The sequence below is a fragment of the Melitaea cinxia genome, chromosome 18 (assembly GCF_905220565.1).
Source record: "Melitaea cinxia chromosome 18, ilMelCinx1.1, whole genome shotgun sequence".
Lineage (NCBI taxonomy): Eukaryota > Metazoa > Arthropoda > Insecta > Lepidoptera > Nymphalidae > Melitaea > Melitaea cinxia.
The window spans coordinates 5,381,475-5,399,957 of NC_059411.1; the positions used below are offsets into that span (position 1 = coordinate 5,381,475).

Consider the following 18,483-nt stretch of genomic DNA (forward strand, 5'->3'; position numbering starts at 1 on the left):
ATTCATATTTAATCGATACGAATAACGATTCGTATTTAAATATGAGTTTCAAAAAACACGATTTACTAAAAATACCGAGCTAAGCTCGGTCACCCAGGTACTGACGTTATTATAAATCCAAAATGGCGACCATACTAAAGATGGCCCAGTAGTTATTTTTAATGCACTCCTACAATATGGGTATCAAATTAAAGGGCTTGGTGAGAATAGCTTGAAATATTAAGTGACGATACTCCTAATTCAATATCCGCCATCCGCTTGTAAAGATGGTGGAGTAAGTTTTTTTGCTGTCCTATAATATGGGTATCAAATGAAATATACACATAGAAATAATATACCAATAGATCACATATTTAAGACAATGTAAGAGATAAGTAGTATTTGTGCAAACGATTCTTAAAAATATTTATTGACTCTGCTTTACGTAAAATTAACCTTTTATTTTAAATGCACTAAAAAGAATAAAATTAACTTTTCCTTTAAAACTTTTACGATCAACATATAACATCATTACACAATTTATATAACATAGGCTTGTCGTGAAGTAACTACGTAGACAAACAAGTAAAGTGAATAATTATCATATTAATTTTAATTTTGACAATTGTCAAACTAAGTAAATACGAGTACTTGAGTATCGTGACAAGTTATGAAGTTATAGTTTTTTTGTGTTTGGAATTTCAATCAAAATACAAAAAATTTGAGACAAGAAAAATACATTTATAAAAAAGGAGAAACGTGAAAACAGGAAAAAATAAAGATGAGATACATATATACGGGCCTTAGGAAGTCAAATAGCATTAAACATTCGGGCCGCGTTTAAGGCTTTCAGTTCCCAACTCACGGGCTGTTAAATGAAATAAGAATCGGTCATAATTTTGCTAGATAGAATGTAGTAAATTTGATTTAGTTCTGAATTGACATTGCTGTGAATTGTTGATTAGGTGACATATCATTATCAGTAATGTTGTTAGCGATCGTTTTTGTGTTTTATGTTTGTTTGTTCTTTTACTAATATTATGTTTGTGTTAGTGAAAGTTAATCGATTGACATAATTTTTAGGGTTTGAGAGCTCACTATTCCTAAGCAATCAGAGTTTAGTTAATTAAAATACAAATTGTTATAAAATAATACTTTGTCATATTTAATTAATATAATATAAGTTAAAAGATTAATAACCGTTAAATTCACATTAGAATACATGTTTTAATAGTTACTAACAGGTCATTAAATAGCGAAAATATTTTTTAAATTCATTCCCAATTTTATGCAGTTAAAGTAAGAGATGAAATTTAAAAAAAGCCACTGGATATCCAGCTTATAGGTAACTAATAAAAAATAAGGTTATTATAATAAAAAATTAGGTAATTAATCACGTTATAAATATATTATGTATTAACTCTATGAGGATAGACTACCTGATGTTTACTGTTACACAAAAACTAAGAGCCGATTGTGATTAATGACTGAGTAATTCAGGACACTTTTTATTCTAGCTTAGAAGCTACGCAGGTAAAAACGTAAGGTGAAGTTAGTCAGGACGTCAAACGCCCTACCTTACCCTAAGGTTATACCAATAATAGAAATAAATAAAAAATAGACTGGACTACTGTAATATATATACGAGTGTATGGACTGACTAGCTTTAGAATACTCGTACTAAAAGCTTTAGATTACTAATAAGTAATTTTTTATTATAAGTTATTGTGATTTTCTTTAAAAGACATGCATTGTTTTTATTTGACAGGTTAGTGTTGTTGGAGGCTCAAGGATCTAAACTTTAAGTTCACGGTTTTCAATTTTTAGGAGCAATATTTGTTTATTAAATTGTGTCGTTATTACAGAGGGAAATTATAATAATTTAACCTCTCCGAAAGGAGAAAACAGAAACTTATTGCAAGTACGATTAAGTTGCAATTCTTTTTTTTGATCAAGAAAGATGCCTTTATTTTAAGATATTGATTACGCATTACAACACATGTCAAGAAAAAATAGACTAGACGTAAAATAATCATATCTTAAGGTAAACATATCACAATATTTTTTGTATTGTTATGTATTTTAAGATGTTCGAAATGTTCGGTTCTTAATTGCTTGATTAATTATTAGGAAAGCGAGATGGGGTTAAAACGAGACGAGGGTTGGAGATCCAGGGCGACGTCAATAAGGCTTAATTGGCAAGGACCATCAAGGCTATTAGTCGGCCCAATTAGCAGTATCAGTTCAAATCTCATTCCAACATTAAAACAACTTGGTATCTGATTATATTATGGAGCCTTTGTAAGTTATTCTGTGGACTTTGGTAAATGATGGAATTATGGAAGCAGGGTTTGCAATCTGATTGAATTACAAAAGCGATATTAAATATCGTTTTTGTGTATAATTTTATGCTAATGAAAATGATAGTATTTTCATTTTAATAGATGTAAATTAACCAAACATTTATTATAACAAAATCATGCAAGTACTAATTGGGACAATAAATTTTCACTATTTCGTTTCAGTGTTTTGCAATATGTCATTAAATTTTTCTGTTAATAAATATTCGTTGAGTACGACGTACTTTAAATTTTATATGGCATATTAATATTTTGAAAATTGTCAGTGGATTAAGTCAATGTGAACCATAAAGTTGTGTACTTTGACTAATCGGTGAAGGACGAATAAGAACTAGGTTAAACTTTTGCTAGAAACTTTAAGATGTTAGACGAAAACAATTAGTAACAAATGAAAAGCATGTAATGTATCATGTAAGATGAAAATTGATAATGTTTAAAAGAACCTAAATACATATTAGGATATATGTACCTACATATACTTCTATTAAACTTGAACAGGTTCTTAGGAGCCCCTAAAATCTTTGATCGTATTCCTCTGACCTATAAACACACTTTCTCAATACGTTTTTCCTTTTAGTGACTGACCTCACTGCTCGATATATTTCGGATTTCATATCATAGATTCTCTTTCTATAATTCAAATAATTTATGGTTGTTCGAGATAATTCATGCAATTCAGCTTAGTAGTTACTTATACTTTATGGTATTCAGTGAGTTATTTGTTGTTTTTGTCATAAATTTTTCTTATGAACTTATATTCGATAAATGTATGTGTAAAACACTTTATTACCTAATTATTTGAATTCCTTTTTTAGTATTTATCAATTATACGTTAAGTAGTATAGTCGAAATAATCTTAAAATAGTAGTATAATTAAACGTTAGTTATTTATCATTAAACGTGCGGAATTTGCGAGACTACTGCTACCTTAATCAATCCTAGTATTTAATTAAGTGTCCTTATGCGTATTGGAATATATTGTCGTATGTATCATATTATGTATCGTATATGTGTATGTAAGTATCGTATTATTTGTATCTACGTGTGTATACATTATTATGTATGTGTGCATTTATATATTGTATAATTATGTATTCATTATATATTATATTTTTATAAGTTTCCTGTGGCAGGACTACTGGAAGAGATTCCATCATGGGATAAGTAGTGCCTTTGTACCAGCATTGTTTATAAGAGCTATTTCCTTTTGCTATCCTAGTGTACATAAATTGTTAAATAAATAAATAAATAAATAGACAAAGGAGTTCACGTAACTTCTTTGTTTGTATTTTTTTTTATGTCACTAGGTCGGCAAACAGGTAAGCGATTACCGTAGCTTATAGACGCCTGCAACACCAGAAGCATCGCAAGCGCGTTACCGACCCAATCCCCAATCCCCCCAGGAGCTCTGGTCACCTTACTCACCAACAGGAACACAAATACTGCTTGAAAACAGTATTATTTTGCTGTGATCTTCTGTAAGGTCGAGGTACTACCCCAGTCGGGCTAAAATGTATTTATTTGAAATATATACATACATTATTATAACAAAAAGTATATTTTGAAATTGAAATATTCGAAGGTTTTTTTTTTTAGATTTAATAATTATTGTGTATTTACAGATATAGAGGTCCTATATATAACCTATGTAATGAGCACGAACAATAACGATATAAAAAAATCACTATTAACAAATTTAACTCCAATGCCTAGTAATTTACTCAAAATATACGTAATTTCAGCTATAGGTAAACTATTCAAGTCCAATGAAATACGTTCAAAAGTATCTTTTGAGTTTGGTTTATCGATATTTCTAATAAGTTGTAGTTATGTACATTTTTATATTTTATTTATAAGCTCGTAATAGCACAGCTTTAAACCTTAATGATTTTTAGTTGCTATTTCATGTAAGTAAAATATATGTCTTTCTGAAAAATATTCTATCGTCTGTGAAAATGATAAATAAATAAAATAAAAAAATGTAGTATTTTAAGGTTCGTATAATACTCAAAAAAGTCTAACGCTGAATAATTTAGTCTAAATCGAGAACCGTCTAGAGATAAAAGAAAGTTGGATTTGGTAATCTTAATTTTTAAACACATTTCATACTGAAATATTGCTAACAAAACGCTCAGAAAGGAAAACCACGTAAGTAGGTATTATATTTCGTATTCTTGTAATATTCCAAGAATAAGGTTTCAGAATGTTTTTGAACTAATCTTGACTGTCGAAATAATCATAAATCGGCTAACCAACTGTTGCCATTGAAAATTCCGTTATTATATCTAAATAGTAAACTTCAATTAACAAATTAATTTAAACGTTAATTGAATCTAAAATTTAGATTACAATCTTGAATCAATCACTAAGTATTTCGCAAGTATAAGAGTTTATTTTAGATACTATTATGAAATACTTGTCGGATGAGTCGTCTTACACGTGCCAAAGAGACAAAAAGATCAAGGGCAAGTGGTTGTAATCAAACGATCGCCAGACAGATTACAGATACCATAAGGAACGTTTCAGGTAACGTTTATTTTGTTATTACAGTTAATTACTGGTTATTAAAACAGTCACATTGTGAGTCTTACAATACTGATTTTTATGTATACTTTATAATTAGCGTTTGACTATGTACTCGTTCTATTAGGTTTTAATGTAAACTTTAGAATATTTTAGAATACTATTAAATTTTAATTAACATAGAATACAACAATTCATTCATACGGGAATTCATTGATTTATATTATTTTACTTATTGCAAAAGAATAATAAAGATCTTTGCATATATGCATATTTATTTCTAATCCTCGAAACTATCATACATATTTTCTTTTCAAAATATGGCTAAAATATTTGCAATTGCTTAATTTAAAAATAATTGGAGGTACTGTACTAACTGTACTACTGTACTAACTTTGAATAACATATTTTACTAGTTAATATACAAGACAATTTAAAAGCAATATTTAGTGTATGTGTTTGTGTGTGTCTGTATGTTTTGTGTGCGTCTATATGTAATAACAAAAGACATTATTCCATTCCATCATTCGTTTCAGAAACGAAACAAACCTATATATATATATATATATATATATATATATATACATATATATATATGTTTTCTTATCTCGAGCAAATTTAGCTCTTGAGATTAGCTTAAAACGTAATGACGGACCTTTTCTTTTCCTTGTTTACAAATGTAAAATAAATAAAGTGTTTTTTTTTTCAGTTCTTTAGATTATATTATCGAGTTAAGGAATCGTGTTTATTTTTTTTGTGGCAGAAATCAGCTCGTAGGAGAAAGTGTGGGTTATAACACTTTATATGAACTAACAGAAACAGAAAATAAATAATTTATGGTTAAAATGATAAATAAGAAAAATAATAAGCAAAGTTTAAGCAAACAGAGATAGTAATTATTATTTTAAAAAGCCATACTCCATTGAATTGTAATTCAGATTCTTCGGAACTTCGGATTTTCGGAACGAGTAAAGTTATGGTGTTAATTATTTAACTGTTTTTTGTTTATTGTAATATTTCATGAATTTATTTTTTCATTCCTGATTCCGACATTATACAAAATATATACGCATTGTCTTGAATTTGTTTATTTGCTTATATATGTATATAATAATGCTAAGAGTTCTATGACGAATATTTTTAATATTTTTGATCAGTCCCTTGAGGATACCTACTTCTAGCTGTGTGCGACTAAAAGCCGCCGAAGAAGACGAAAACTATTTAGACTGAATCACGAGGTTTTAATCCAAAATTATCTGTCAAAGATTATTCTTCTAAGAAAAAGAGTAGCGTAATTGAGGAGTAATTTAAAAAATTTGCAGAGTATGAGACGGAGTTTTGTACTCAAAGTCATTAAAAAATTATACAGTATTAATTTGTGTCGTAAAGTATGTGTAATCCTAGAACTTACTTGACACTGTTGCGGGCCCTGTCGATTTGGTGAAGCAGGTTTGGGCCGCACCTTCTTAGCAATCGGCCGCGCGTCCAGACCTGTAACGGCCACCGACACCGTTGTTATACCACTTATGCTCGACGACGAAGATGTTGTATAATCTGAAAAGACAGAAGTAAATAATAGATAACATCGTATTTTGCGAAGGATATTTAAAAAAAGGAAAGCCGAAAATAACTTATAATGTATATATGTAAATGAACATTCTATTTAACGTTAGAAATGACCATAGCTCTGGAACGATCGAGAAGAAACGTACGTATCACTACGTAAAAATAATATGGAAGCGTATAAAACAGATCTAAGTTATCACAAAATTTTTGTTTTTAAACCAGTAAAATAAGTTAAAAAAGCATCGACTACATTTAGGTATTTTAAATCTAGGTGGAGTTTAAACTCTTATTTCGATTCTTTTCAAGTTAAAATTAAAGAATACTGTTACGCTTCTGAAACTTTAGATGACATTTTATATATTCTCAGTTAATTGGTTTACAGACGTAAAACCATTTTTATATAAGACTTATAACTTCTAGCAGTGAAAGATAATACAGGTCAAAGGAAGTCTTTTTCAAATATTGATATAAAGAAAAAAATATGCATTTAAAGATTCATTTATTTAATATGTTGAAATGTACTTTGTTCACGCGACTATGATCGTCGTAAGGTTTAATGTGAGAGTTTGACGGACTACTTCAAATCAGGTATTTATTTGCTGTGCAATATTTCGTGTTGATAGATGCAGACGATTTATTGAAATGACTATTTTATGCCGTACGTGTAGCTACGGTAGCATATTATAATAATTTATTGCGTACTATATACAACACTATTTGCATTTAAATTTCGATATATTTTATGATGCAAATGTTAAAGTCATAATAAACATATGCAGAAACAGCGTATATGTAGTCTATAAATGTCTCTTTATTAAGAAACTAGCTGTGCCCGCGACCAGCTATAAAATAAAAATAAATGAAATAAAATTAGCCTTAGCTACTCTTTTTTAACCGACTTCAAAAAAGGAGGAGGTTACTCAATTCGTAAGTTCGGGGATAACTCCGTCGTTTATGAACCGATTTTGATAATTCTTTTTTTTTGGAAAGGAGATATCCCTAGTTTGGTACCATGGTAAGGAAACCAGGATTTGATGATGGGATCCCAGAGAAATCGAAGGAAACTCTCGAAAATCCGCATAACTTTTTACTGGGTGTACCGATTTTAATGATTTTTAATTTAATTGAAAGCCGATGTTTATCATGTGGTCACACTTAAATTTCATCGAGATCTGATTACAACTTTTGGAGTAATCGTTGATAATGCGTGTTTACTTGACTATTTTTTCGACTACCTACGTTTTATTACTTGTCGATATAATTGAAGTCGGTTTTTCTTCGATTGTCTGCAAACACAATTATTACATCAGCTATCAATCAGCGTCAAAATCGATCCAGACCTTTCAGAGATTAGCCGGAACAAACAGACAGACAGGCAGACAGACAAACATTATTAAAAATTAGTAAAAAGCAGTTATTTTAATATTACAAACAGCAACTCCAATTTTATTTATTTGTATATTGGTTGACATATAAATCATTTAGTTTTTCTCGCAATCCTATCCACATAATCGAACAGAAAATGATATTTTAATCAACGAATGATGTTTCATTTATGATAATAGAAATAAAATTCAACATATTTTTTTTTTGCATTTTCGGATTTTTTTTGATACACTTTTAATGCTTTATTTAGATGTTAAGTTAACTTTATGTTCATTCATCTAATGTTGGTTCATAACACTGTTCCTGAAATAATAAATCAAAGATTGCGACTGCATTTATTATAAAATTATTAGGTTTACGTATCTCTTATTATTTTCATACATAAGTTACATAATTATGCCAAAGTAAAGCTAACGACAATAGCTAAATATATAAAAAAAAATAATAATAATTAAATTACTCTAAATGGTATTCAAAAGTATACAGAGATCCATATTATATACATAATTACATAGTTATTTAATTAATGGTTAAACCATAAATAAACAATTAGTTAATTAAATTACGAATTCCGTTAATAGCCAATCCTTTGTTCTAACTGGACAATATAAAATTTTCATTTATAATATCGATTCCTGTGTGATTTAATTTCCGAACAAACGAAATCGGAACTTCGATTTAATTAGTATTTAAAATTAAATGGAAAATAATTTATGCGCTATTTACCTATGACGTTCATTATTTGTTGGTTAAATATGCAATTTACCGAATGGAATGTTCGTAATAAATTTCACGATAATAAAACAGAATATTAAAACAAAACTGTGGAATATTCCATAATAACTTTATTCCAAAATGCAGGTGAAGCCGAGCCGTTTAAAAAGTAATGTTGCCTAGTATTTATGAGATGAACGTTAAATTTATAAAATAGTTTTCATGCCACCGACTACGATTTTAATAATAAACTAGCGTTGTATTTTAAAATCGTTACTTATTTACGTTTCATAGTTTATGTACATAACTAGCCGTATTGAGAGAAGCGCTAATATTGTAAAAAAAATTCTTCGTAGAAAAAACATTGAAGATAAATTAAATTAACGTTTAACATAACATTTTGACCTACTTGATTGATAGGCAGACGACATCTGTAAGCTAAATAAATCCTACGTAAATAAGAGTAAAGGAATTATAAGGGAAATCTCGTAGATTTAATAAAGTGTAATTTTACGTAAAAATATTCATTTTTTTTAATTAAATTGATTTTATTTAATCTCATGATTAACCACGTTTCAACGTTCATTCGACAATCATCACCAATAATTCCATGATTATTTTCACGCATAAATAATTGATTAATACGTATAAATGTAGTTACATTGAATCTAACACAAATTAAATGTAAACTTATTTGATATGAACAAAGCAACGTCACTTTGGTTTAGGCTCACGTGCTCTCGTGCTAAAATGAGTATATATATACAAATAACAGTCACAGATTTGTATTAATAAATAGGACTAAAGAAACTAAGCTCTATTTTGTTTTTGTCCATATATACGTAATAATAAGATAAATTAAAAAAAAAAAAAAAAAAAAAAAAAACGGTAAAGCGGCAGTAGTGTTAGTTGATATACGTATCAATCGGTTGCTATTTAAATTAAGTTATTTATTGTCTTTCTTAGGAACACACGGTTGTGTGTGTATGTCAAACATGTAAAAACAACTCAGAAACGGTATCATGTAATAAATGACATACTAATAACTAATCGTTTCGATTATAAAAATATATTAGTAACGGCTTCTTTGTCAAGGCACCTTAAGACTTCAAAAAATTACAATGCGTAGGTAAATAAATATTTCTAAATAATAAATGGTTTCACAATTTAACAGGTTACAATCGATTTTTAAATAATTAATTATTTATATTTGTTTGTGTAAGGATGTTTTTGTATGTATAGAACTTTTAAAACGGGGAAATTCCTTCATTTTCATTGCTCTTAGAAGGATTACAGCATTAGATTACTTAAGTCTATAAACTTGTTTGAGGATGAGGAAAAATAAATCCTTACAAAATCAATCATCCTGTTTTTTGTAGCGACAAACAAAGGAAGAAGAGATCTAGACAAATTTGATTAATGAACATGTGACATATTGTTATAGCCATATCACCGGAACGTCCTGTATAAACAAGATTGATATTTTGTTTAGGAATTCAATAACATTAAAAGCCGAGGTTTCTTCGAGCGTTACCAGAAACCTACCAAACGTTACCACATCCATCAACAGGGATAGTGAAAAGCGGGTACTTTGTTACGGTTGCCTAGCTCCATCCTCACGTGATGGGACGTCATTTTTCGTCCATTCCATTAATGGTCATTGGTCGAGAAGAAACGGGAATAAAAAATAAATATAGTAATGTCGAACATAAATACGACGTACGTTTGAAGTGGTCTTCGGCTACTTTATAGACTTTTCTCTTCAAATTCTGCAAAAGACCGATTAAGAGGTTTATTTTATATTTTTGAACGGACTGAACACTTGAACTTATTCATGTTCAGATCGAACGTATTTTTTTTCTGTTTCAGGAGACAAGATCTTTTGATATGCTAAAACTATCTTTTTAAGTATCTACTGAGAAAGTGAGATAAAATATACCATACATTTTTAGGTTTATCTGGCTACAAGTAAATTGAATAAATAAAAAGTATTAATAGTAAATTGACTATAAAAGTAAATTGGTTTTTGAAAGAAGGCTTCTAAAACATTTTTGCTGTTATGTCAGAATTAATTAAAAAATATATATACAAGGAAAAAAGTAAACTACATTTTGTAAATGTAAAAGATAAATATTAATTAATTATATATAAACATTCTAGTGGTATTGAACAAAAAAAAAAAAAAAACATTGGAGCAACTGTGTACAGTTTAATTCATACGATACAACTCAGAACCTTTTATTTCGATACTAAATTCCCCATCTTACAGTCTAGTAGGTAATAATTGTACGAAGCCTCATCAATCAGATCAACCCTCTGTATGTGCGTCCATGCACGTCGTTTGCACCGGTAAATGTACGACATTTGCATGTGTATCGGTCAGTCATGATAATTATTTCTGATTAATCGTCATTTATGCATGAGTTGCTGCGTATAATGAATCTGATGCGGTCGTCCGTAATACATGTATTAAAGATGTTTTGTTAATTAATGAAGCAAATAGACTTTTTGAACTATTATTGTGTCGCATTTCTCACTTATTGTTTCAGCGCGAAACTCGCTGCAACTATGAGTGTTCCTTGTTTAGCAAATTGCATTTAACAGAGGTACGTGTTTATGCTATTTCGTTCAACTTGTGTTTGGTATAGCAGTACAATATACATTAGGTATATACCTAAATTAATCTATTCTTTTCCTTGTATTAATATTTTAAAAAACATGGCAAATATACCGCTTTTAAATAATTTTAGTACTTAATTATAGCACTTCTCGTATTTGAAAACCGTTTTGGTGTAGTGGTGACGAAAGTTACAAGAACGCTGACGGTTGGTGTTCGAAATTCGTTCAGTTGTTTATTTGTATTGACAATATTTTTTTTTTGTTCCCGCGCAGTAATTTCTTTCTATAACCATTGCATTAACCCAACGTTAAAGTTACATGACTTATCCAGTTATAACAGAGAAAATGATTTTTCCCGCATCTCCGATTATTATTAATAGTATAGTATAATTATAACATAACATAACAATACACTTTATTGTACACCAAAACAGAAATAATACATATTATGGACTTAAACAGAGTATCATCAGGCACAAAAGGCGGCCTTATCGCTAAAAAGCGATCTCTTCCAGGCAACCTAGGGGCAGAGGAGATGGTATTGTGTCAGTGTAGGTGTACAAATTGAGACATAAACGTTTGAATATATTTACTTATTTACATACATACATACATAAACACATACATAAATACATACATACGTACATACATACATACACATATACATACATATATACATAAATACATTATTATATAATACATTATTAATACATTATTAATAGTCAACTTTAATCTTACATAAAAACTGAACGTTATTATTATTACAATTGTAGTGTTTGCCAACTTTTATGTCATTATCGAAAATATAGCTATCAAAATCGCATTATATTTAAATGAATAGCTCCCCGTGGCGCCTCATTATATAATATCGCGTCATTTCCATTTAGTCATTTTAGGTGACTCCATTCATACGTTTAATGTAATTTTGCAAAGCTGCATTTTGATTGCTTCGCTAATGCAATTGAAATTAACGTAAATGTGTGTATTATGTATTATTTTTAAGAACCTAATTTAATAATGTTAATGCACCAAATTCTTTTTAAAAAAAATAGTGCTGAAAATTTGTTAATCTCTTGATTTCGCAACATTCATTTTTTGACACTAGGTTATCTTTATTCACTTTTTATTTATTAGTAGCGACCCGCCCCGGCTTCGCAAGGTTGCAATAACTATCAGTGTTCCTCTACTATATTATGCATGTATTATACATATAAACCTTCCTCAGGAATCACTCTATTAACTAAAGAAAACCGCAGCAAAATCCGTTGCGTAGTTTTAAAGATCGAAGTATACAGACAGCGGGAAGCGACTTTGTTTTATACTATGTAATGATTTTACTGCATACAAATCATATTTTTTTTTATTACAAAATAGTAACAGCAAAAAGAAAATTGCTTATTGTTTGTAGTAATCCTTACAGGAGGTGGTAGGTAAGAGGAGGATATGTCTTTGTATTGTACAGTTTATGTGTGTGTATAATGTTAGTAGTCAGGATGTATGAATAAATTAAAATGGTCCTAAATTACACGATTTTTTTTAAAGAATAACATAAACGGTATTTGATAATGATGTTATCGATAATATCAATTTATTTGAGATCAAACTAGAATAGAAAAATTTGTATCAGTGTATTGTAAAGAACTATTTACATATATTCGAATCGGATATTATGTAAATATCACAGCAACGACTGTAATATCACAGCAACGACTGTAATAGAATGGTTCCAATAAAAATTATATTTGCACTATATCATTTCTTATTACAATAAAAAGACAAAAGGCGTTTGTTACAGAAATAGACGTTTATTTCGCTTCGCAGTACCGGTAATAATTCGTCATTTAGGTTGGTTTTATATTAACGTTCTTTGAGCGGGCGCGTTTTTCGGCCTATGTATGTACTTGTATATTTTGGCTAAAACTTTTGAATGAATTTAAACGAAACTACCCATGGTTTGGTTTGTACTTTTAGCAAGACGTTAGGTAAATTTTATTTCAAAATTTGGCTCATTTTCCTAGGGGAAAGCGTTGAAAATGAATATTAATAACGAGTGCTCTATTTAAAGTTTTTCTTTCTTTGTTAAAAATGATGTCTCTTAAAGGTTACCCGATTATTCAGAAAATTGCATATATCAACTTAGTACTAGACTCAAATATAAGTTTTTAAGGTTTCACGAATCTTTTTATTACATAAAACTCGGAACGTGAAGAAATATTTAAACGAACGGTTTTTTTTAAGTAGCTTATATACTGTATCTAATAAACTAATGAAAACGACGATAAAAATGAACGAAAACATGATAATAGCTTTTCTTAAGCACAACTAATTTTCCAAGCCAACCAACTTCAAAAAAAGGAGAAGATTCTAAATTAGATTTTTTTATGTGTGTAATCCTCGTAAATTTTTATACGCTATAGCGATTTTAATTGATTATTTTCATATTTAAAAGCTGAAGATTGTTACGTAATCATATTTGAGCGATATATGACGAGCAGTTTTGAAGCCGATCTTTTTTTTTGAGAACAAACAAGATTATTATGTATGAAGTTGCAACGTATACGCTACAGGCATGCAGAATTCAAGCTAATCAATAGTTAGAAAAACGCTCACGCTCGATAAACACTAATATGATAACGGTTTTATTCAACGAGGGTGATGTTAAAGTTATATGAGAACGATCCTTTGGGATGAACTCGGATGTTGCAAGTGATGTGAACATTAAGAGCTCTTTGCATCTACTTGAGATTATGTCTATCTAAATTGTACTTCCCTTTCACGGTGTCTTCGCAATAATTATATTATTATGATTATGGAATAAGTATGGACAGTGAATACTATATACCATATCGTAAGTAATGTAGAGTTGTGAAGAATATGCTTATATTTTGATTGTTTTATTATATAGTTTTTAGATTAGAAAAAAAATCTAGCCATCAAATAACCTTAACGTTATAGTGATAAACGCCTTGTCCGTCTAGAATTGGATTGCATAGTCACCAACGGAAATGAGCAAAAGAAAAAACTGCTTAAAACATCTGCAATAGATGTAAAGGCCATAGATAGATAGAGATAGTGATAAAGAAATGTTTAAAAAACTAAATTAGTTTGATATTAAATTAGTACTTTATTGAAGTTGAGAATAAATGGTGAACGTAAGCTATGTATTGTTATTGACTTTAAATTAATGAATACATGAAAAATGATATATGTTACGTTTTTATAAATTGTTTTGTTTTGTTCTTTTTTAAATAATAATTGTTTATCAAAAAAAAACCGTAACACGTATTCATATTTTTACGTCTGGAGACAAAGGGAATAAATAGACATATATGCTGAAAACTATAATAATCTGATTTTTTTTTAATTTACATACAAACATTATGTATGTAATATATAATTTATTCCTAAATGTGTAATACTGTGTGTAATACTTCACTTTTTTACTATCAAATATTTCATCATTATTTAAATCAAAATATTTTTACTATTTCAATTTTTCATAATTTTGTATACATATAATATCTGATACGAGTAATACGAGCAATTAAACCAAAGGACCTTTGGGTTACTGTTTAACATTTTTGACGTTATTCGTTAGTACATAGAAATATTACATAATAATGTAAATATATAAATACAAATATTACACCCAGACGCAGGCGGGAATCGAATCCGCAACCCGCGGAGCAGAAAGCAGCCTAATATATATTTTTTTTTCAACAGATGCACTCTTAAGCACTTTTTTGTTTATGTAGCAAGTATTTTTTGTATTTAAGTAATTACGCGTTACGTTGGTTGTCCGCGATGGACTCCCAAAATACTTAACCGATTTTAATCAAATTTGCACACCGCGTGCAGTTTGATAGTTTGACAGTTTGCAGTTTTTTTTTTTGTTTTTTGTTTGCCTGCCCAGCGTGGTGACTATGGCCAAAACACATGAGTTCACGTTATTTTTGGCGTAAACTTATGGAGGCCTATGTCCAGCAGTGGACTGTATAGGCTGTAATGATGATGATAATGATGTGCAGTTTGATTCAACTTGAAAGATAGGCTATATTTTATTTCGATATAATAATTAATTTTCGGTCACCAACCCGCCTGCCTAGCGTAATGACTATGGGCAACACACATGAGTTCACGCTATTTTTGGCGCGAACTTGTATAGGCCTATGTCCATCTTATGTATATAGGCTGAAGTGATGATGATGAGTGATGAATTATTATATTAAAAATTATAATAGTAAGACAGTACGAAGTTCGACAGGCCAGCTAGTACGTATATATTTATGCAATATACGGTTGTCTAGTATAGTTTGAGATTTATATTATATGAAAATATCACGTCCTTTTATACATAATGCGAGATTAAGAAAAACATTACCAAGCTTGTCAAAACTCAGAATATCATACATTATTATAATAAAAAACAACAAAAACGTCGCTGTAAATTTGTTAGTGTGTGTGTAATAAGGTCTTATGTGGGTTAGTGAAATTATTCATATTAAGCACACAGTCATGCGGGTCGCGTACCGCCCTCGGGCAGTCCGAAACTTAGGTACGGATAAATAAATGTGGCCACTTAGAATCTCAATACTCTACTTTTTTATAGCAAGCAAAAAGGTCATCTATATATTGATAAGTTTAAATGGTTTAACTTGACGTATGATAATCTATACATATAATAAGATGGTAGGAAAGTCAATACTGTACATTGAAAAGAATACTTGTGGTGTGATCTACAATCGATACCGAAGCCAAAAATATAGTTTTTAGAATTTTTATTTGTTTGTCTGTTTGTCCGTTTGTCTGTATGTATGTCCGGGACAAACTCAAAAAGTACCGCATGGATTTACTTCAAATACGGCACGAATATTATTAAGAAGTCGGGTCAACATATAGGCTACATATTATCACGCTATCACAATACATAGAAATTAAAATTAGTACTTGATTGAAATAAACTAATTTGTATATTTCTAAAAACTTAATATTCAAATTCTAATATAGTAGTGCCAAGCAGGCACCAGAGTAGTTACAATCTACCTTGTGGATGCTTTTGATGAGTAAATTCTGTCTTCCATGTAGTAGGAGGGAGGAAGGCGTCTCGGTTAATTTGAACACGTCTCTCGGTTCACAGAGCTTTTGGCACATTGTACATAGGTTTGTAGCTATTCATTTGTTTGTAAAAATGCGAGCAGTATTGTTTTTATCAATTTTATGATATTTTCGATATTGTTATAACAAAATGTAATATTTTGTGATAACAATATTGTAAAAGCGAACCGTATATTTCAATAAAGTATTAAAATCGATAATAACCAATCATATTCAATATTAATCTGTAGATAATATTATAGAGAGGAAATATTTGTATTTGTGATACGTAAACAATAAAAAGTTATATTTAATGTAATTTATTATGTGTTTGCAAACGAAAAAAAAATCAACTTCATTTACATCGACAAGTAATACAGCGTAGGTAGACTAAAAAAATAGTCAATTGATTACACGCCTGCCCAGCGTGGTGACTATGGGCAAAACACATGAGTTCACGTTATTTTTGGCGTGAACTTGTGGAGGCCTATGTCCAGCAGTGGACTGTATAGGCTGTAATGTGTATGTGTGTGATTACACGTTATCAAAGATTACATAAAAAGAAATTTATCACATCCCGATCAAATTTAAATAGGACCACACGATAAGTACCAGTTTTTGAAAAAAAAGAGATCAAAATCGGTACACCCAGTAAAAAGTAATGAGGTATATACAATGTTGGTAATAAATGGTCAAGTAAATATGCATTATTAGATATAACTCAAAAAGTTCTAATCAAATTTCGATTAAATGTAAAGGGACCACTCGATAAGTACTGTCTTTCGATCAAAAAAAGAATCATCGTAATCGGTCTACCCAGAAAAAAGTTACTTAGTTGAATTGAGAACCTTCTCCATTCTTGAAGTCAGTTAAAAAGAATATTACGATCCATTGCCACAGTGAAATTGTGAAAGCCGCATAGGTCAATAATATGCGTAGAGCAATTAATAATATTCATGCACAAAAATGTAGTTGAGAAACTTCTACTCAATCATTTTTTAATATTTTTGCAACCCGAACAATGGTTTCAATGTTGTACATGCTACGGTATTTGTTCGTTATTGAAATAACTCAATCTTGTTAATGTTACGTACATGCACTCAGAGAACAATTTCAGATCGATTCAGATTTATTTTAGGTCACACTATATTGTGACATATGACAAAGTATCATATAAAATGTCACGTTTAATCTTTTAGGCTCACCGGGTACTTTATAATCTACATTTCACGTCATGTAGCAGTCAACCTCGACGCGAGCGAAATTCTACTAAAACGCGATAAATTTAGTAACACACGTGACACGCCTGATAAATAACCTAACCCGAGCCAACCATTCTGCACAAGTGACACGAATATTGCAGAATACTGATTTAGTTAATTAAGTGACAACTAATATAATATGTGTTAATATTATGTACTAACGTTTGAAGAAATAAAGATGATTATTATTAATATTAGAGATATAGTGATGCGGAATGTTTCTTTTGATAATATTGCCATTCCTGTTAAGATTGTCCCTTCTTTGTTGTTACTTTTTGGCTTAAGATGATGTGAAATGAATGCAGAAAGCGATAGCTGGGCAAAGGCCTCTTTCTAAATGTAGGAGAAGAATTGTAGCTTAACCCAACACGCCGCTCTACTTCAGGTTGGTGGATATATTCCCTACAATGAATAACGATCGCTATCAGGTATTTATGATATCAACTGGGAACGACAGCCTAACGTGTTCTCTGAGAAACAAGACATCCAAATAGGAAAGAAATATTTGTAAATATACTTATCCATCCAGAACTGGAATCAAACCCGCAAACCGCCGGTGTGTAGATGCCGATATGGCACATCAGAGCGGTTGTTGTGGAAATACGAAAAACAAACGTGTCAAATTTAGCCTAGCTCTTTGGCGCTATGTTGCTTTTCCTAGGAACAGATGTATCCTTATAAAATTTAGACTATTACGTATTATTATTACATATTTGTTATGAAATTATAAATTAAAATTAATTATGAAGTAAAACTATCTGAATTAACAACAAAACAGGCAGTTGAAAAATGTGTTCTTCCCTAAAATACGGTGTCGGTGTGATGAATAATGGACATAGTTGGAAACTCCTTGCCCTTCCTGCGGCTTGCGGTCACCGAACAAAGGAAGCTGCGATCTATCAACGTGCTTACGTACACAATAGTTTTATTTTCTTGATGATTTCATTTTGCAAACAATTCTTAATATTTTTGTAATTCCA

The 18,483-nt window shown here is 30.0% G+C and overlaps 1 protein-coding gene across 1 annotated transcript in view; it reads right to left on the reverse strand.

Moving 5' to 3' along the window:
- The window catches only part of LOC123662465, a 102,476-nt gene that overhangs the window by 48,893 nt on the left and 35,100 nt on the right, over nucleotides 1-18,483 (reverse strand). Inside the window, exon 4 of the mRNA XM_045597307.1 lies at nucleotides 6,274-6,416. Coding sequence (XP_045453263.1) covers nucleotides 6,274-6,416 — 143 coding nt within the window. The remainder of the gene's footprint in view (nucleotides 1-6,273; nucleotides 6,417-18,483) is intronic.